Raw genomic sequence first — 20,920 nt, forward strand, 5'->3', positions numbered from 1 at the left:
GCAGCCCACTAATCTCCATGAAACGCTGCTCTTCAGGAGTGGGGGACTCAGAGGAATTATATGAAGGCACTGACTCCATGGGGCGAATTGAGTCAAAACTATTTTACATGTTTTATCATATTGTTCATTTTATGTAGACATTCAGGTTATGTATTTAACTTCTATTTTGACAAACAAGCTAAATACTTCTGACACTCTCCAAGCTCCTTTCTTATTGAGTAATTGTACACCTGGCATAATTGAGGAATGTGGCAAAATGTCTGAATTCTACCATAAAATTACATCATGCAAAGTCCTAAGAGGAAATTTTATATCTCACTATTGTTATATGCCATTTTGTACTTTTTTCCTACTTTTAAATCTCCCTTTTAAAATTGGGTCAAAAAGTACAAAGTACGCACTGGCGTAGGAGGTTAAGAACTCGTGTATCTAATCTGGAAGAACCAGGTTTGATTCCCAGCTCTGCCACCTGAGCTGTGGAGGCTTATCTGGGGAGTTCAGATTAGCCTGTGCAATCCCACACACGCCAGCTGGGTGACCTTGGGCTAGTCACAGCTTATTGGAGCTCTCTCAGCCCCACCTACCTCACAGGGTGTTTGTTGTGAGGGGGGAAGGGCAAGGAGATTGTAAGCCCCTTTGTGTCTCCTGCAGGAGAGAAAGGGGGGCTATAAATCCAAACTCCTCTTCTTCTTCTTCTCTGTTTATTTAACACAGTAAAGAAGTGAGTGAGACAGAGATGTGAAGGGGGCGGGGAACTGCAGTAGGAATGGTAAATCAGTGGAAATTTCTGTCAGTGAAAAATGTAGCTTCGACTCAGCTTCATAATTAGTTGTGATGAACTTGCCCATTTGATTCAGCAGGACTTAAATCACAGCTAATCTTACCTGGATTGAATCTAGTCATGTGTTGAATAGCTCTGGCATAGTGGTTAAGAGCAGGTGTACTCTAATCTGGAGGAACTGGGTTTGACTCCCCGCTCTGCCACTTGAACTGTGGAGGCTTATCTGGGGAATTCAGATTAGCCTGTGCACTCCCAACACATGCCAGTTGGGTGACCTTGGGCGAGTCCCAGTTCTTCAGAGCTCTCTCAGCCCCACCTGCCTCACAGGGTGTTTGTTGGGAGTGAAATTTTATTGCTAAATCTGGGGAAAAAATCTTTCTGGTGGATTGATGCTTATACTGCTGAAAATTATTGTTCCTATGTAGCATGTAGACAGAGAATTAAATCATTCAATTGCTGCAGCAAATATTCAGTTGGAGTTGCATGTGAAAGGCAAACATAGTCAGGGATGCAGAATACATAGTTACTGGAAGAACAACAACACTGTGAACGTGAGTTGCATTCTCCCATTCTTAAACACCAGTACTTGAGGGATTGTATCAATTAACACCTTGTAATAAACACTTTCACCAGTTGGTGATATACTTTGATGAAAAAGAGGAAAACTAGACCTAAGTGCCCTGAGGATAAAACATTGCCACAGAATCCCTAGAAATCATCCCAGATTTAATTATCAAGGCCAAATACATTCTAGATTTGTCTAAATAACTGAACTGTGGCATACCAGCCTCTAATGTACAGTTTAATTTGCTTCCATTTGCAAAGTGGCTAGAAAAGATAGTGTGAGAGGGAACTCTTTGTCCATTTTGCAAATTACTCCTATTTCTTCATTCCCTTTTAATCTACAGCAGGCTTCTAATAAGACTTCTGGCTCTAGGCAACTGATTCCTCCCTTTGGTCTTTACTGCACCCACAAGGCGACAATCAACTCCACTGATGAGGTTAGGGACCATTGGCAGCTCTGTGGATTGATGAATTATTTATTAAGGTCACTGGAAATCAAGTATGCGCCCTCCTCCCACCCTCCTTAAAGCAAACGTTGGACATTGTTTTCAAAACTTCCCTAGTTTTTAAGACATCGGATGCTGAAATTCAACAACAATAACTAAGTGTTGATTGTTGGATCTACAACATATGTTCTTGGCATTACGATACCCACCGGATGGGTAAGGGGGAAAAATCAGCAAAAGGAGAACAATGCCAAGAAATAACCTGCTGCACAAGAGGCCCAAACGAAACAACAACAGAACACCATTGGTGATCACATAGAACTCCCAGCTCAAACCGGTTCAACACATCATTAACAACCTGCAATCTATGCTAGACAACGATACTCCCTTCTCACAGGCATTGGGAGGCAAATCTTTTCTTGCCCACAGACAGCCTCCTCACCTTAAACAGTTTCTTACCCACAATGATATCCTTCCAAACATGAACACAGGTACCAGAACTCACAACGAACCAAGATTTGTTTATTTATTGAATTTCTATCCTGTCTCTCTTGCAGCACAGGTGGCTAACAACGAAGTAGAACAACATGACTTAAAAGTTAAATACCACAGAGCAATTAATAGCAATATAGAATAACACCATGACAACTTTGTCCCCATATCCAGCACAATAACTGGGCCTTCACTTGAGTTCCTTCACTTGTTCAGCTTCTGACATTCTATGCCATCAAATGTCAACAGTGCCCAACTGCCCTCTACATCAAATAAACAGGTGGACTACAATTCCCATAAGCCCATGCCAGCATGGCCAACTGGCCATGCTGGCAGGGGATGATGGGAATTGTAGTCCATAACATCTGGAGTGCCAAAGGTTCGCCACCACGGGGTTAGTCCCTACGCCAGCCATTCTCAACCAGGGTTCCCTAGTACCCTGGGGTGCCGTGAGCATGTCCCAGGGGTACCGCGGCAACACTACCGCCCCCCCCCCTCATTTTTGTGGTGTCTCCCACCGGCGCCAGCAAGGACCTGGAGCTGGCTCATGGGGCAGGGCCAGCCACAAGGTCAGCAGCCACCACCACCCCCAGTGCTACCCTTCACCCTGGGAGGGGAAGGTGGGGTGTGTGGCAAGCAGGGGCAATGGGAGGGGAAGGTGGAGGGTGGCGGCAGGGGTACCGTGAGATATGAAGAGTGAGGTCAAGGGAACCCTAACCTAGAAAAGGTTGGGAAACACTGCCCTACGCAAAATAATAGATGGACATTAATTAGTCTTAAAAACACCAATGCTCAAAGAGTGAGAGAGAGCATTTTAATCTTTCACACAATTCTCTTGCTGACCTAAGAGTCGCAGTCCTCAAACAAAGAAATTTCCAAGGGAAATTACTGCTGGAGGTTGCCGAATGTACATGTTTGGGACAATGCCCCCCACGACTGAATAGTAACTCAGGAGTGTTTATTAACATCTACAGATGTTAAATTAACATCTACAGATGTTAATTTTCTGCCCCCAAGTATTCCCCCTCTGCTCTAATCAAGCTGATCACAATATACATTGTACCTCTGCATCCTTTATAACACCCCTCCCGCCTTCTGAGCAGGATACGGGAACACAAGTCTGCACTTCTATTCTACTGTGTCTGATGAAGGAAGCTTTGACTCTCAACAGGTTACCCCTTGAAACTCTTATTCGTCTCTTAGGTGCTACTGGGCTTAAGTGAAACTGTTCTACCGCAAACCCACCCTATGAAAGACAGTCTTGGAAAGTGATGCGAGTTAACACGTTAAAGGTCAGATTCCACCCTCTACTGGAAAACTGTTGTTACTGCAAGCAATTATGTGCCTCTCTAGGGACGAAGCCATGTATTCTCCTGAAAAAAAATCATACATACGAAACACAAAATATTCAGTTCTCGCTCCGGGGCCCTTGCCTTCGTGTCGATCTGCGCCTACATGCCATGTGCTGTCTCAAGATCACTCCTTAACTGGGCAAGAAACAGGATTTTTCTTTGGCAGACACTCCCTGGGGCAGAATTCTTTCTCTCTCGATATTAGCCTGTTCTTCCCTCTGCACTTTTAAAAACAACAACTGAAGGGTCATTAATTCACCAAGAAAGCAATCCACTGAAGCACTCCCAAATGATTAATTCAGTGGTGCATATGAAAGAAACTTTTCTGTGGGTTGTGCGCCCAAGAACGCTTCCAGTGAATACACCAGTGGTATATTAGCCAAACCTTGAACAGCTTTAGGGCTATCGGATGTGAGTTTTATAATTTGTATTTTTATGATTTTATATAGTGTTTTACCTATGTTGTTAGCTGCTCTGAGCCCACTCTTGCAGGAAAAGCGGGATATTAAATCTACTACTCCTACTCCTATTCCCCAGCACAAATACTACACTGATACATTACAACAGTGGTGGCGAACCTATGGCATGGGTGCCAGAGGTGGCACTTAGAGCCCTCTCTGTGGGCACGCATAAACAGAGTCCCCCCGCCACACACACACACCTAGGCTGGCCAGGGCTGCTGGGCTCGATTATTAGCGTTAAATCTAAGACCTGGTTTTGGGGAAGCAGTATAGGTAACCCTGTTAAGCGCTGTTAAACCCCACTGATTTTCATGCGAAGAACTAAAGCGCGATCCTTTACCTGGGAGTAAGCTCGGTTGCTGGCAATGGGGCTTGCTTCTGAGTCAGATTCACCCATTGGAAGTTAGTTTTCGTACGTGGTTGCTTCAAAGCAAAGCTAATCAATTTATCACTGCTTTTACTCCCGAGTAACTATCAACTCCCTTTTTGGAGCAAACCGTTTTTTCTAAACTAAAACCTCAGTATTCAGGTTAAATTGCCGTGTCTGCACTTTGCGATAAATAAGTGGGTTTGGGGTTGCAATTTGGCACTCGGCCTCGAAAAGGTTTGCCATCACTGCATTACAACAGTCTAGGCCACTGGGTGAGGTTCAAATTGAAATGAAAGGCCAACAACCAGCTAAAGAATTGACAGCTGTGATATTAAATGTAATAATAATAGAGACATTTAAGAGATGTTACAACGGTTATTTCACTACCAGCTTCACAGTTGGCATCAGCAGGTGCGGGACCATTCCTGCATTTCCCATTGCTCTTGCCTCTCTACCCAGGGTTCAAGCAACTGCCGTCATTTAAAGATTACTTTTAAGGTGCCCCATGCTCATTTATTTACTCCAAGGTGGCCCATTTACATTTATTTCACTTGTCACTCTTCCGGAACATTTTTAACCTCTGCTCATTCCTCCAACACAGCTATTACACACTTCTGTGAATGATGCCTGCTTTTATTTATTTGTTTGTTTGTTTGTTTGTTTTTTATACCGCTCTACCCCCAAAGGGCTCTGAGCGGTGTCAGAGCAAGCAACTTCATAAGAACATGAGAATAACTTCTGCTTCTTATAGGACACAACTTAGCGACAGAAAAAAGTGTTAACAAAATAATTTTAACTTAACCGGAGAATCTCTGGAAAGTTCGGAATCCAAGACCCCTTACTGGTGGGTAAGCACCGGTTGAGGGTCTGGACATCACTGAAGAAGGCTGAAGAGCAGCACTGCAGCTATCTAAGGCACATCTTGAATCACTGTTGTTGGTAGTGGGGCCCAGATACCTTATGCATTGCATGGCGATGGTAGTCTGCAGGTAGAGGCAACCGCTGGTCATGATTTCTGCTGCATGAATGCCACTACGTCAGGTGGATGGATGATTCTACAAGCTACCAGCCCGGCAGAAATCAGGTTACACGAGGGACCAATGGAGTCCCTTTCAGCTCTGTAAATCTGCTGTTTTAGAGCTGGCTTGTCAGTCTGAGCAACTTCCCACTCAGGTGCACCCTGAGGTGGTTGTGGATTGTCTATCCCTGCTAAAGCAACTACTTGCCTGTAGTCCACAAGTCCTGCAAAGCTATTAGCTCAGGGATCAAATGATAACAAGAGACCAATATACTTCAATCCAGGCCTATAAAGTGTGTCATCTTGGTTCTCCAAGTAAGAAACTTCTTTTGCCCAGGGTGAAATTCAAAACAAATCTGGAGGTTTATCCTCAAGGCACAACCTCAGAGGAATCTTAAGAAAAATCAAAAAGAGTTTCAGAAAGCCCAGGAAAAACATCTCAGGCAGTGTTTCCCACATCCCCCCACTGATTACTGAGGAATACCAGTGTGCACCCTTCTGATAAACAAGAATTGTTGAGGTAAAAATGTAATGATATACATATTTTAAATACTAACGCTTACTTGGAGGAAGAAATGAACAATGGTGAAAGTGATGGCGATCAGGTCTCAAGGAAGGCCATTGATCATTGAGAATTGGCGGAGCATAAGTAACTCACCTACGGATAAGACAGTTAAGATGTTCATATTCATTTATGGATGTTGTACAGCGGTTACAAATGCACTACTGTAAACACAAATGGCTGGGAAGATTGTATAGCTAAAGGTCAACAAGAATCCGGTCTGCCACTGTTTTGGTGAAGTTTCATGGTCTGAGCACTGTTTTAAAATAATGTATGTAGCAAAGAGAGATTGAAAGTCAAAAGGAAGACCTCAAAGTTCAACACACAATAAGGAATGATGGGTTTCTCTCTAACCCCCCAACTAAAGGGTTAGATGATGGGCTGGATTCGGTCGCTACCTTCTCTAGGTACACAGTGGTGTTATGGAACAGAAGAAAGGAAAGAGTGGGATAGACGAGGGTACAAGAAGGAGTGAGAAAGACAGTGAAAGAGGAAGATGGGAGCTGAGATAAAGAAGTAATCTGAGGTACAGAAGAGGTGAGTCAACAGTGCGTGGTAGGATTTCTGGAAAGCTTGCATTTGTGGCAGGTATTTTTGGCATTGGCGATCTAAGCAAATTTTACTTGCCGCTCCTGGTATCAGCAGAATCTCCTTGAGGAACTCCAACCATCTTGAGGTTGTACGTGATGCCAGAAAACTGCGAGAACTTCCAAACTACAACTTCTAGATGCGAGAACTCAATGAACATTTTCCCAAATACAATTGAGGATCCACCAATTTTACCCACTGCTTGTCATTTCTTGCCTAGGCATATAGTGTATTACAAAAAATAGATGCAAACAAAAACAGTTTTAAGAGGGGAAAATTGCTTTATGTAGTTGTGACATCACCATGAAAATGTCATTATTACCATGTTTAATCTCAGGGAAAAAAACCTTGTGGGTTTCTAACTTATTACATTCTTTGAGGAGGAACCTTTTATTTAGTCTACTGCACTGAATCTGCAGTACCGAGATCAGTAATCAAACTACTAATTGATTTCAACCAAATTACTCACACGTTGGTGAACAGAGCAAACTATTTTACACCGATTTAAAGTATCGGTCCGAATAGCAGCAAGGTCTTAGGCAGACAAAAGGTCTTTTTCAACACCTCCCTCAGATTCTAGAGATGCTCAGAACTGAACCAGAGACCTTCTTCATTTGAAACAATGCTCTGATCTTTCCTTTTGAAAAGGTTTTTAAATACAAAAAAATATCCAAAGAACTGTGATTCACTCTCTAACACAAATCAAACATTAGCTTTTAATCACCGATAAAAGTAATTTTAAATGCATTGCCAAAATATTGACCTGAATTTTTTTTTCTAATTGTATCTATGGTTCTACCATTTTTGACAATATCACAACCACAAAAAGGAATGTCTCAAGCAAATGCCATTGATGACAATATGGATATGCCACATTTTTTTACATGCTGAAAAAAGTTTAAAGTTTATTCTAAAGCGGTTTAAAGCTGAGTTCACATTCTGTCCCAAATAATACCCATTTCTTAAATTTACTAATTACACCACTAATAATCTTCTTCCCTGTTATTTATTTACCTACAATGCAATCCTATACAGAATTATGCCACTCTAAGTCAACAAAACTCAGACGGGAATAGCTCTGCCTAACACTGCACTGTTAAGTTACTTTCCCTTGTGTAAGTGAATTGGATTGGGCTCTTGTCTTACCTGGGTGGTGTAGGAGCTAGAGCATAGCTCCTTCCTGTTCCTCTAGTGTAATGTTAGACCACCCTGTCCCACATGAGAGGATCCCACGCTGTGGTCCCTCCAAATGCCAGTGTTAATTTTCAGAAAGTTGGATTAATGCTGGCATGGGGAAGGAGCCACAGATGGGTTCAGGAAGGATTTGGAAAGACATCTTCATACATGGAACGGTCTCAAATTTTCCTGGGCACATTGTAACATTAGCAAGTATTACCAGTAAACAAACTGACCACAGGCTTAGCTAGCCGCTGTTTCTGAGCTCACGAAGCATGTAAGGACACAGGAATTCCTCTGCTGGAGTAGATCAATATCTACCTAGTCTAGAAGTCCGTTTCCAACAGTAGGCAGCATTTGGGATTATCCAGTTGCTCTTCAGTTTCCTGCTGCCGCCATGAGGATGTTGCTCACATTTGTGATTGACCGTTTCATACATAACCAGTGTCCAGCCGGCACATATCCAGGAAGTTTGGGACAACATGCATGAACAATATCTGATGAGAATCAACACTTACACATTTATGGATGAAAACCTGTGGAGATAATGTTACGCTGTCTCTCTTGACTAACAAAAATGGAAACCAGTTTTTTTTGAAATCACTATTTACTCTTTCTATTTTTACCTCATATTCCAAAAAGCAGACTCAAAATCAACCAAAGAACACCTTCCCCTACAGGAAAATTAAGATAAAAAGGAGTTCCAGAAAGTTCCTTCAAGTCTCTATGCTGAGGTAATTTAGCTACTGGTGAAATTAGACTGATGGAGGAGAGGGAGAGGAGGAAGGGAAGGCCAGGAATAAGAACAGCATTCTTCTCCCTAATTAGCAGATAGTATCATTCTCCACAATGATACAGGTTAGGCTTAATGTGCCAAATGAAGCCATTAAATTGCTCAATAAATATGTCGCCACCTATTGATACACAGGCAGAGTCATGCTATCGATATTATTTTCAATAGCTAAAAAGATGAGACTTCCCATTACAAAGAAAGGAGAGTCACGATGGCACACACAAAGTCTTACTGAGAGACAACCTCACAGTGCACCAGGCGAGAAGGTAGCCCTTTACACGACCCCCTCCTGCTATCCCTCAAACACAAACACACACATTCAAGATGAAATGGAATGTGGCCGTATATGCAATCAGGAAGAAAGGCCCAGAGAAACAACAGGGGCAGTCTGGTGGATTCTCATTTTGACCTGTCAGCGAGTACATACTTTTGAATCTCCCGATCCTCTGAGGTAAGGGAGCTAAGGGCATCCACTGCTTCCACCCCTCTCTGCCTGTATTCATTTAGTGATGAACAAATTCCAGGTGCAACACATAAGTGATGAAAGGATGTGGACAACCGATATCGGGAGGGATGGGGAGGAGCTACTTTGTCTCCTACAACTTTTGGTGGCTTAAATAAAGAATAACAAGTGTCTGGTTTGGAAAGTGACAACCTACATCTGTGTCTCTGCTGATGCTTAATACCCAGTGATGTGTGGGGGAGCTCATTCTCTCCTTTTTGTATTACGCAAAAGCAGCACCAAAGTATCTTTCAGACATCACACCTCAACTCTTATACTGACCATAAATCCTTCCTAAAATAGCTTAGTGTTTAGCTGTTTTTCTTCCCTAGGGTTTTAGGTCCCCAAATGAAAGTGAACGCTCCTCCAAGAAAAAGGCTTTGATCATCTGTAATGCCTATGAGAGATAGTTAAGGTATTGCTTCTCCAAATCTAACCTTCTCTTCTGTTGCTGGGACCTGCTACGGGAGACTCTACGCTTTCTGCCGTTCTCTGCAGATTCATTCCACGAGCTACCAGTTCCTCAGGCCAGTGGGCGGAGCCGTCCACTTGTTCCCTGTCAAACTCAGGGCTTTGGACCGAGTCTGGGACTGACTCAAAAGCGCTGTTCTCCTCCTCTTCATCGTCCCAGAAGAAAAGCATTCCAAGCTTTCAGGAAATCCCTCAGACTCTGCTCCATGAGAGGAGAACCGGGTATGGCTTGAGAACCGGTTGGTACTCTCCGGACCGGAAGTGCTGTAACAGGAAGTGCTGTAGCACGAGGTGCTGTAACAGGAAGTGCTGTAGCAGGACGGGCTGTAGCAGGACGCAGTCATTGGCACATTTCAGATTTCCGCCAAGCCTGGTCAGCTCTGCCCGCTTTCACTTTCGGTCCTGGGGCCTTCTCGCCGGCCCAGAAGAGGTTCGGCCGGTGCCGTAGGGTGTTCAATGGAAGTGCTCCGAGGCACAGTCCCCCGAACAAAGTTCTCTTCAGCGTCGTCTTCCACGGGCGGTTCTGCCAGCATGGTTTCCGTTTCACTAACCACATCCTTTTCTGACACCTCCCTGACTGTCAATTCTTCATCGTTCTCGACGCTGCCCTGATCCTCCTCCCCTTCTCCATCACTGCTCATCTGGGCAGAAGGCAAACTATGCAGGAGATTGTGGATCCGGATATAGTGGGTTCGAGGAGTCTCGGGCTCTCCACAAGCGGAGGCTATCACCGTCTCAAGCTCAGACACTGGCAAGGAACATGGCCGGTTTTTCCTTTTCACCGCTGTTCTTAGCTGCAGCTTGTTCTGCTCTCCTTCTTCCTCCTCCTGCTCCTCTTGGGCTGAGGCCCCATCATCTTGGCTCTTCTCCTGATCCTTAATGGCTTGCATGTCTCCAGTCACCTCATCAATAGATAGAGTTTCTATGCAGGTTAACAAGTCACTGTCTCCCTGTGTCACGGAATTGACTTTATTGTTTTCCCTAACTTCAGATTCAGGGGGCGTGCACGCCAGCAGAGACAGTTGCTCGGTAAGTTCCACAGCACTTAGGGAAGGCATCATTTCTCCGGGGACAGATTCCTCGGGATCAACCGCGCCTCCTGGCACTGCCTCAATCTCCCCGTTTCCTGCTAGCTCTTCTTTTAAAAGGCTGTTCTGAGTGAGATCCCCAACACCAGAGCCATCAACATTGATGCAGATCACTGGGCATCCATTTAGCTTCTCTGGAGCTGAGCTTTCTGAGCTCACTGTGCTGGCTACGGGAGGCTCTTCACCAAGGGATTCCTCACCCCAGTTATGCATGGGGCTTTCCTGGAATTCAATGGACTCCGGATCGGCAGTGATCGAGACCTCTTCGTCATCTGCTGGAAGCAAGAAGGCAAGAGGTTACAGAGGTAGACACATCTGTTTGCTGAAACCTGGGTTTAGGTAACATGATAACGTGTTATCAAGAAAGATCTATAGAGATATATAAGAGCAAAATGAAAAAAGCTTCCTGATTTAGCTACGCTCCAAACTAAGGACCAGGTCATGCAGCCTCCTGAAAGAGGGCTGATAAAAAGCAATTATTTCAAAAGCCCCCAGCCCAACTTTTTAAAACATCAAATTTCATAATTTAAACCCCAAACTTCATTTGAATCAGGTCGTTTTGAAGCTTCAAAATGTCACTTCTATTAAGACTCAGTTGATAGCCTAGTTTACAATACTGCCTGATTTAATACAAAGTTCTTAAAGCCAAGCTTAAATGTATAAGTTTTTTTAAAGTGAATCTATGGCCCCCAGGGATGAAATATGTTGAGAAGGTCTGCTTGCTCTGCAAAGAACAAATGATGGGTAAAGCAGCCATTTTGGTACCAGGAGCATGGAACAGGAGATCTTGCATATATTCTATGCATATATTATGAACATACATCTTGTGATAACAGTTACATGCCTATATTGATGCTGGGTTGTAATATTGTATTTTTCAACAGTCATATCCTGCACTCTTAGAGTAGAATCTCGTTGACTGGTGTTTTGGTAATTTATGCAGGGGCATCTTGTTTTGAAATGGATGGAACTGTTCGACCTGCAGATTTTCCTCCCCTCCCTCAACAAAAATTAACTGTTCTTAGTCGTTCTCTTTTTAGTTTTCTCTCTCTCCCTTCTGTGCTATATTTCTATAGATTCGGTCTTCCAACCATAGGTTCTTTTAGAGCATCGGATTATCAGCTGATCCTTCTTCCAAAGATCTCAGGGGTGTTCTGTGTTGTGAGAATACCCTTAAGAACGTAAGAACATGAGAAAGAGCTCAGTTGACTGTGGACTAGAGTCCATCTAGGCCTCAGTACCCTGCTGTTGGCAGTGGCTCCTCAAGCTAGGCGCCCTTGGGAGCCTGGCTACGGTGGATCTCGGAAGCAGCTCCATCTTCTGCTGCGGCTGCTGCTGTTCCTGAGCACCTGGTCTGCTAAGGCATTTGCAATCTCAGATTAAAGAGGACCAAGATTGGTAGCCACAGATCGACTTCTCCTCCATAAATCTGTCCAAGCCCCTTTAAAGCTACCCTTAGAGGTAGACTGGGTGGATGAGTGTTATTTACTTTCTCAGGGCCACCAAAGGAGCTCATTACTAACCCAAGATTCAAGCAGAAATCTCCCTGGACCGACCTATACACTGTACTCAATAGGCTGTAGCTCTAAATATATTTTCCTTGGATTAACCCCCACTGAGAAACATGCAGACTTATTTCCAAGTTCACCCACTTACGATGGCTCTCTAAACAACACCCTCAGTGCTATCCTATACAGAGTTACTTCACTGATTTTCAACGACATAAGAAAGAAGAAGAAGAAGAAGAAGAAGAAGAAGAAGAAGAAGAAGAAGAAGAAGAAGAAGAAGAAGAAGAAGAATTGGATTTATATCCTCCCCTTCTCTCTTATAGGAGACTCAAACTCCTTTCCCTTCCCCTCTCACAACAAACACCCTGTGAAGTAGGTGGGGCTGAGAGAACTCAGAAGAACTGTGACTAGCCCAAGGTCACCCAGCTGGCATGTGTTGGAGTGCACAGGCTAATCTGAATTCCCCAGATAAGCCTCCACAGCTCAAGTGGAAGAAGGGAATCAAACCCAGTTCCTCCGGATTAGAATGCACCTGCTCCTAACCACTATGCCACTGCTGCTCTATATAGGTTTGCTCTGTAATTCTCAAAGGTCCGAGACCTGCTGGCATTATGAACAGAGAACCTGCTGGCATCATGAACAGAAGCTGAGTATGACTTTTAATTCACCAAGCCAAAATATTTAGTACAGTGGAACCTTGGTTTTTCGCTTAAACCATGGTAATGGGCAGCGTAAACTAAAAATAATGTAATTCGAGGTACTGCCGTTTGTACATGCTAATTTAAACGTAATAATTCGAGATATTCAAAAGTCGCCTTGGAAGCTGAGGCGAGCGCCAATCTCCGAGGCTACCAAACGGTTGGGGGCGACCAGCAAAGACTGAAACTGTCGATCTCCGAAGGCAACGAAGACCGAGGTTTGACTGTACACGAACAGTGCTTTGGAAGATAAGAAGAATTTGGATTCATACTCTGCAATCATAAGGTTGAGAAAGCAGCTTACAAACCTCCTTCTCTTCCTCTCCCCACAACCTTGTGAGGTAGGTGGGGTTGAGAGAGTTCTGAGAGAACTGTGACTAGTCCAAGATGACCCGGCAGGCTTCATGTGGAAGAGCATGGAAACAAATCCAGTTCACCAGATAAGAATCCGCTGCTCATGTGGAGGAATGGGGAATCAAACCCAGTTCCCCAGATTAGACTCTACCGTTCTCAGTCACTGCACCATGTTGGCTCTTTTAATTAAAGAAGGATGCCATTCCATGTAGCAAACAGAGAACTTGGAAACTATTCTCATTTGTAAAACACTACCAGTGAGACAAGACACTTCTTCACACAGGGGCAACTGCAAATGGAAAAGTACCCCAGGGAAGTCCATCACTTCAAGCATTCTGTGGCACAAAGTCCATACCTGGATGAATGGAAGACGTGATCTCAAATCGAAACTGCAGCTGCCCACTGACGTGATCTGTTGGCAACCTGCGCCCCAAAGTGTAGCTGACAACCCTGTCCCTGTAAAACATCAATTGGTATATTTATAATCATTTGATTTATTACAGCAGCAAATTAATTAATCATCCTATTTATCAGAATGATTCATTCTAGTAGTGTAATAGTGTTCAGCGTACTGTGATTCCCTTGGCTTTTCAGAGGTACCTCAACATGAAGATAGTAATTGTGGACGCACTTCCCTGGGGATGTCTTGGTGTATTGTAGACTGCGCATTAAGTTCACACAGGTTAACAATGAGGTGCAAGAGAATGAGCCAGTGATCTATATATATGAAATGTATACTGATGTACCAGAATTCCCTACAATGTAGTAGGCTTTCCATGGTAGATATTCAGGAATTATTTAATCAGTATGAAAAGGATTCTGTAAAAAAACCCACAGGTCTGCAGAGTTGTCTGAAAAACCATGATGCAATTCTACAGTTGACGCCAAGCAGAGGTGTTGACGCCAAGTTGACGCCAAGCAGTTGGGGGGGGGGGAGGGATGGTGCCTGGAGCCACGCCTGCCCTGGGCGCCCCCCCCGCCCGGTATCCTCTCAGGTATCATTCAAACCGTAGGCTCCATCTTAGAGATGATATCCCAGTGGTTGCTTATACTGTATTTGTGTATGTTCATGTTTGCCAACATCTAGGGCAACAAGGATGATTGAGGGACTGGAGCACCTTCCTTATGAGGAGAGGGTGCAGCGTTTGGGACTCTTTAGTTTGGAGCGGAGACGTCTGAGGGGGGATATGATTGAAGTCTATAAAATTATGCATGGGGTAGAAAATGTTGACAGAGAGACATTTTTCTCTCTTTCTCACAATACTAGAACCAGGGGGCATTCATTGAAAATGCTGGGGGGAAGAATTAGGACTAATAAAAGGAAACACTTCTTCCACGCCAACGCAGATTGAGTGTTTGGGAATATGCTGCCACAGGAGGTGGTGATGGCCACTAACCTGGATAGCTTTAAAAGGGGCTTGGACAGATTTATGGAGGAGAAGTCGATTTATGGCTACCAATCTTGATCCTCTTTGATCTGAGATTGCAAATTCCTTAACAGTCCAGGTGCTCGGGAGCAACAGCCGCAGAAGGCCATTGCTTTCACATCCTGCATGTGAGCTCCCAAAGGCACCTGGTGGGCCACTGCGAGTAGCAGAGAGCTGGACTAGATGGACTCCGGTCAGATCCAGCTGGCTTGTTCTTATGTTCTTATCTGTTCCTATCTAAATGTTTAATTTGTATTAAAATCTGTGTAACTGTGGATCGGTAGGTTCAGCACAATACGATCAAGGCAATAAAATCAACTTCAATGTAACATTCTCCCGACATTCTCCCTTGCCCATTCTCCCTCCCCACTAAAAAAACCCCTCTCCACAACAACACTGTGTCAGTTCAGTAGTGAGTGTCACTCTCCTTTTGTCATGGAAGTGACACTTAAAGAACACAAGGCCACGCCCCTACAGATTTACCCAATGGCAATTCTCTCCAGCAGCCGCTGGACCGGCATAGAAAGCTTCCCCAAGAAACGCTTAATGATTGGCCGACTCTTTGCAAACTTGTCTTTAACCTCTATTTCCAGGACGTCGGTGGGCAGGGAAACAAAGCTGAAGAGCTGTCAGAGAAAGAACACAGGAAGGAAAACTGGTTATAGCTCTGTTGGGTCAGCTTTAAGCCTACCACGGAGGGCATATGACCCAGTACCTCCACACAGCCCCTTCATATAGCCCCATGTAAATAAAAACAATAAGCCACGTAGTCTGGAGGTCAACAACCTTTTATAATGAAAGAGCCAAGCTATGTCAAATTTCCAGCAAGAGATCAACAACGGGCTGATATAAGAGACCCTATTTGCCTAGCTGAAAATGTACACGGTAACATTACTGCTAATTGACATATGGGTCAATAATCCAGTTTCTGCAGCCCAAATACTGGTGGTTGACTGCACTAACATACATGTGTACACAATTTGCACTTGGGTTAATGGCTATATCATTTCTCTTTCTGTATGGCATCGTAAGATTTTTCTTCTGCCATTCCTTTCATACATAGGCTATTTTAACTAACCCCTCCAATATACATGTAAAGATTCCGCTGTTGTTTTTTTTAAAGAGCCAGACATTGTTCCAGGTTGAGCAACATTTGGCTTTGGAGTTACAGGTTGCAATTCCCTAACTGAGGCCCCTTCCACACGTGCAGAATAGTGCACTTTCAATCCACTTTCAGTGCACTTTGCAGATGGATTTTGCTGTGCGGAATAGCATAATCCACTTGCAAACAATAGTGAAAGTGGATTGAAAGTGCACTATTCTGCATGCGTGGAAGGGACCATAGTCAGAGGTGGGATGCAGCCTATTTGCACCTATTCGGTAGAACCGGTTATTAAAATTTTCTCAGTTCGGAGAACCGGTTGTTAATGATTAACTGCACTAAAGACAAGGGGGTAATCTCTGACCCTGGGTACAACAAATCTTGTCAAGTGGGAAATGCAAAATCGCCCCCAGGGCCCCCTGCGGCCCCCCTTCCCCCCATGGCACCCCACTCCACCCCTACCCCCCACCCCTCGGCACCCACCCCCACACATTTACCTTCATTTCAGAGCGAGATGGGAATTGGCAGACAATCCCAAACTTGTCTCTTTTCTGCAGCCGATAGCTTTTGCCCTTAACAAAAATCGCTACAGTAATAGCCAAGTAAAAGGGAACAGCCCCGCCCAGGAGTGCCCCTCCCTCAGAATTGCCCGGCTACACCCCCATCGTGCCCCGCCCAATCCCATTGGCGCTACGCCACTGTTTGAATCCCACCACCATTGGAACCTGTTATGAAAATTTTTGGATCCCACCACTGGCCATAGTCCAACCAAATGCTTCAAAAAGAGAACTGATTCTAAAATCAAAGATAACCAATTTTAGCCCAACCCTTCAAGAAAAAACAGTGAGAATTGTTCAGGTTCAGATCTTTGGTATATGGAAACAATTTCAGCTGCACAAACTCAAAGTGAAGGCATTTACAGAACATCTATAGAAATGCATGAACTTGGTGCCACAGGCTTTGTTTTTTAATCAAGCTCAAAACTAAGGACCAGATTGCACAGTCTCTTGAAAGAGGGCAGACACAAACCTTTTAATTAAGGTTTTGGGGAGCGTGCGCAGAAGGAAGAGGGCTACTGCTGTGTCGATAGCCAGAAAACGATCACCTGATGGCACCACTCTTGGTATCTTGTACCTCCATGTGAATGGAAACTGCTCATATTATGGGGATAATCTCTCTGTTCATGGTAGTTACAAAAGCTGAGGTGATAATGGTCAAAAACAGGGGGGACGCAAGATTTCATTTTGTTGCATTTTATTTTAAACTCCAGGCTCTGTCTTAGAGCTCACACACAGATGGCCCCTAAAGACTGCTGCCATGGTCCATCCATCCTAAATTGTTGTAACTTCTCTCTTTAAAATGCAAAGCCCAATCCTATACATATTTATTCAGACGTAAGTCCCCATGGGACTTACTACAAGGTGAGAATATGATGATGTAGGATACTCAGTCCAAGACATAGCTAGAATTAAGGTGTAAGGTAAGGGGTTATATTCTGCTCTATAGGAAGGATTCCTGTCAGGTGTTTTAGGAACCTTCTTAATAATTAGCTTGATTTTCTTCGCTGGCACCAAAATATATTTTACTATAGCCCACACAAACTGATGAAGTGGTCACCACTCTTAAAAGGGAACACAGACACAGACAAAAATAGAGACTGGAACGGATTTAACTGAACAAAAACTTAAAACATTTATTTCTGGCTTAAAAAAGAGTTTCCTCAGGTAACTTGAGAGGATTTACGCTTTGTTGGTTTCTAGAATTTAATTTGTTTTGTGAGCTTGAAATGCCTGCAGAGATGTTAATGGCACTTCACTTAAGTTTTTTGAAAACGCACTAGACACTCAGAGGTGTCTCTTTAGTAAGACTTTTCTTCAGTGAAAGATGTTCTAGAAAAGATACTTTTGTAGAGGTTTTACACTCTCTGTTGACAGACTCTAGTCCATTAAAATTTAACCACTAAAACAAAACACTCCGTGCCCACGCTCTCTCGTGGGTTCTGGCATAACAGCCTCCCTCTCTAATAATCCCAAATTTGACCTCTCTGCTACAGGACTGGGCCTCCTCCCCTAAGACTGGGTGTTAATCTGTGGAGGGTGATAGACTTTTAGACTTGTCAGAGGTTTTCTTCTCAAAACACCTGAGTGATGGTCACTCTCCTCCAGACTCAGGGTTTCAGATGTCTTAATAGCTTCCTCAGCTATTAACAAACAACAGCAGTGAGAGATCTTGGCGGAATCTCCTCACTCTGCCACAAAACGTACCTGAAGGCACAAAAGCTCACAGACAGAGCCAAAAAGCCAAAAAGACCAAAAAGAACCCCTCAGCACTCTCGCTGACTCTATTTATAGTACCTGCATTTGTTCTCTCTGGCCAATCAGGGCTGGCCAGGGCTTAACTCTTTCAGGGCAGACTCCACCCTGTAAACTGAATGCAGGATAAGTGCATTCGTCACATAAGGCTCCCTTTCCTTTCCCTTTAATCAGTTCACTGATTAAAAATCTTGAGCAGCAGAAAATTCTTATTAATCTTTTTTTAATGTAAGGGATTAAAAGACTGAAGCAAATTTTGCTACCACCGAAGGAATCTTAGGATCGTTATCTCTAAGCAAATAAAACAAAGTTTACAAGTTATAATTGGCTTGGTATAATATTCCTTAATGTTCTTGTTTTTTTTAAAAAAAAACAGAATCCAAGCAGAACAAGGAAAGATGTATTGATCTTAAGGCACAGCAACAAATTCTATCAGTAAAAGGCCTTTCCAAAAATCTTCCTTAAAACCATGAAGAATATAATATTCAGACTCACAAATTGAAAAGCTCTGCAGTAATGGGGGATACTTAAATGATATACACAAGAGGGTAAAGATTTTGGAAGAATTAAGGCTTCATTTCCTATATGAAATTATAGTTAACCATAACATAATTATATAAAATTATATTTCAGTAGTGACAGAGATAATACAATAACAGTGAGTTGAAATCGCGGAATGTCTCCCTATGTTGAATCCTGATCCCTAATAGCTCATTTTCCATGTCTGCAGGGAATGCTGTGACACCAAACATGTGCTCCTTCCAGATCTCGTGCCATGCTCAATCACACAACAGCAGTGCCATCTCTTCTACTGAGATCTGCAGCAACACAGTGTCAGACAATACTATACACATTTTCAGAAGGATGCAGCTGCCTAGTTCAAATCTGCTCAGGCCCTCTGTGATGTCAAAGCAGCTAAGCCAATGGTGTCCTTGCACTATCAAGTTAATAACATGAGTTAGCAATCACAACTGACCCCACCCACCAGAGGCATAGCAGGGCAAAATTCCTCCCCGCCCCCCCACCCCCTGTGGTAGCTATGCACCTTTCCCCTCCTCCCCACCCCCCTTGGTAGTAACACCCCCCATCCCCACCCCCCATATCCCATGGTAGCTACGCCCCCGCACCCACTTACCAGAAGTGTGGGGGGCAATTTTCCACCCCCCCACATGACTCACCAGGGGTGCCCAGGGTGTTTGTCCCCAGATGTCCCCATTATATCTACGCAACTGCCACCCACAGTATTATGCTATGCTCAGCAGACAGATTAGGTAAAGGTCAACGAACCTTCCTAATCAAACTGGAAGTCAAAAGGCATGAATCGCTCTCCCTCTGATTGGTCCCACATTCTACGTCAGAACCCAGGGCCTTTCCCCACTCCCTTCCATCCCCCTATGCTGCTCTCCCTAGCTGCTGCATCCCAGGCTACCAGGCGCTCCGCATAACCCTGCTTCTGTGCAGGCATCGCTAAAAGGCTTGTTCAGGAAGAGCGCCTGGGATGCCGCGCGCTAAGGGGATGCGACAGCGGCAGCGTCGGGGCTGTACAAGCTGTGGCCGCCCCTGCCGTGGGGAAGGAGGAGGAACCCCGCGCTACTCTCCTCAAGTAGCGTGGGGCTTATGGTAAGTGGGGAAAGGCCCTGTCAAGGAAGACTCCACAGTCCCTTCTATAATTTGAATTGCTTATTGATTCAATACACTATAGAAACTTCTTCTTTTGTAGTTTATTACATATAACAGGCAACTTACAAGTTGTCCTCTAATCGAATTAACAGTAAGAAAAAAAAAAACCCCAGGAAAACGAACTGGGCTTCCCTTCAGTTAAAACCTCACTCCTAACTGCCCTCTTCCCTGTGTTCTGAGCCACATCCCTCCAACTGGATAATTTCTCTAGAATGTTCCTGAACTCTCTACATGCCCTTTCAGCTTCGAAATTTAGGGGCTAAAATGTCCTAAAAGCCCCCTGCTAGATCCAATCATATCACAGGCAATTATATATAATTAACCAGTACCCTGACTTAATTTTAGTGCATCAGTACACATTGTCCTTTACCCTTTACATGCCTAATCTCAAATTCATAATCTTGTAGGGCCAAGGACCATCCCAAAAATACGAGCATTGCTGCTTTCATCTTGCCCAAAAAGGTACAAAGGATTATGTATTGGGATCTTACAATAAAACTTAGACCCCATTAGGTATACGCAATTTTTTTTATCTGGCTCACAAAAAATGGCGAGGCATTCCTTCCTCGAATGCTGAGTATGCACATCTCAGGTACAGCTTCTACCAAGGAAACCATTGGATGCACTCAATTGGTCTTCTGGAACCACTGTAGCACCTAAACCTCGTCTGGCTAATCAGTATACACTTCCAAATGGTTTGTTAAAATCAGGAGCAACTAATACTGAGCATTTTATAACAGCCCTTTTTACCCCTGGCCAAAAGTAGTTTGACATCTATCGCCCAAACAACTTTAAATGGAGCCTTTACATAAGCAGCCCGATAATGGTGCAGCTTAGTTCACTTAGTTGAGGTATGAACTTTCTAAAACCAACTAATCCTAAAAGCACCGAAGATCCTTTTTTGTGGCTGGAATAGGCCAATTTTAATACTGGCAAACCTTTAGCTTCCAAGAGGCTTAATTTGGACTGCTATTTGCTACAGTGACTCAAGGTATACTACCTCCTTCCATCCAAAGTCTGACACCTCATTTAAGTCCTAAAAGTTAAACTCCCAGCCTCCCTTTTAAACCCTTCAAAACCATTCAGATATGTTTCAAAATGGGTCTCCCTCTAGGAATCAGACATGATGGCTATATCATCCTTGATAAACTAAAAAGGTACACTTAAACTTGTGT

At 43.8% G+C, this 20,920-nt stretch overlaps 1 protein-coding gene across 1 annotated transcript in view; it reads right to left on the reverse strand.

Moving 5' to 3' along the window:
• HECW1 (HECT, C2 and WW domain containing E3 ubiquitin protein ligase 1) overlaps positions 1–20,920 on the reverse strand; it is a 301,389-nt gene that overhangs the window by 77,274 nt on the left and 203,195 nt on the right. Inside the window, 5 exon segments of the mRNA XM_048510455.1 lie at positions 6,048–6,137; positions 9,540–9,734; positions 9,737–10,939; positions 13,580–13,680; positions 15,135–15,277. Of these exon segments, the coding sequence (XP_048366412.1) occupies positions 6,048–6,137; positions 9,540–9,734; positions 9,737–10,939; positions 13,580–13,680; positions 15,135–15,277 (1,732 nt within the window).

The sequence above is a fragment of the Sphaerodactylus townsendi genome, linkage group LG11, assembly GCF_021028975.2.
Source record: "Sphaerodactylus townsendi isolate TG3544 linkage group LG11, MPM_Stown_v2.3, whole genome shotgun sequence".
NCBI lineage: Eukaryota > Metazoa > Chordata > Lepidosauria > Squamata > Sphaerodactylidae > Sphaerodactylus > Sphaerodactylus townsendi.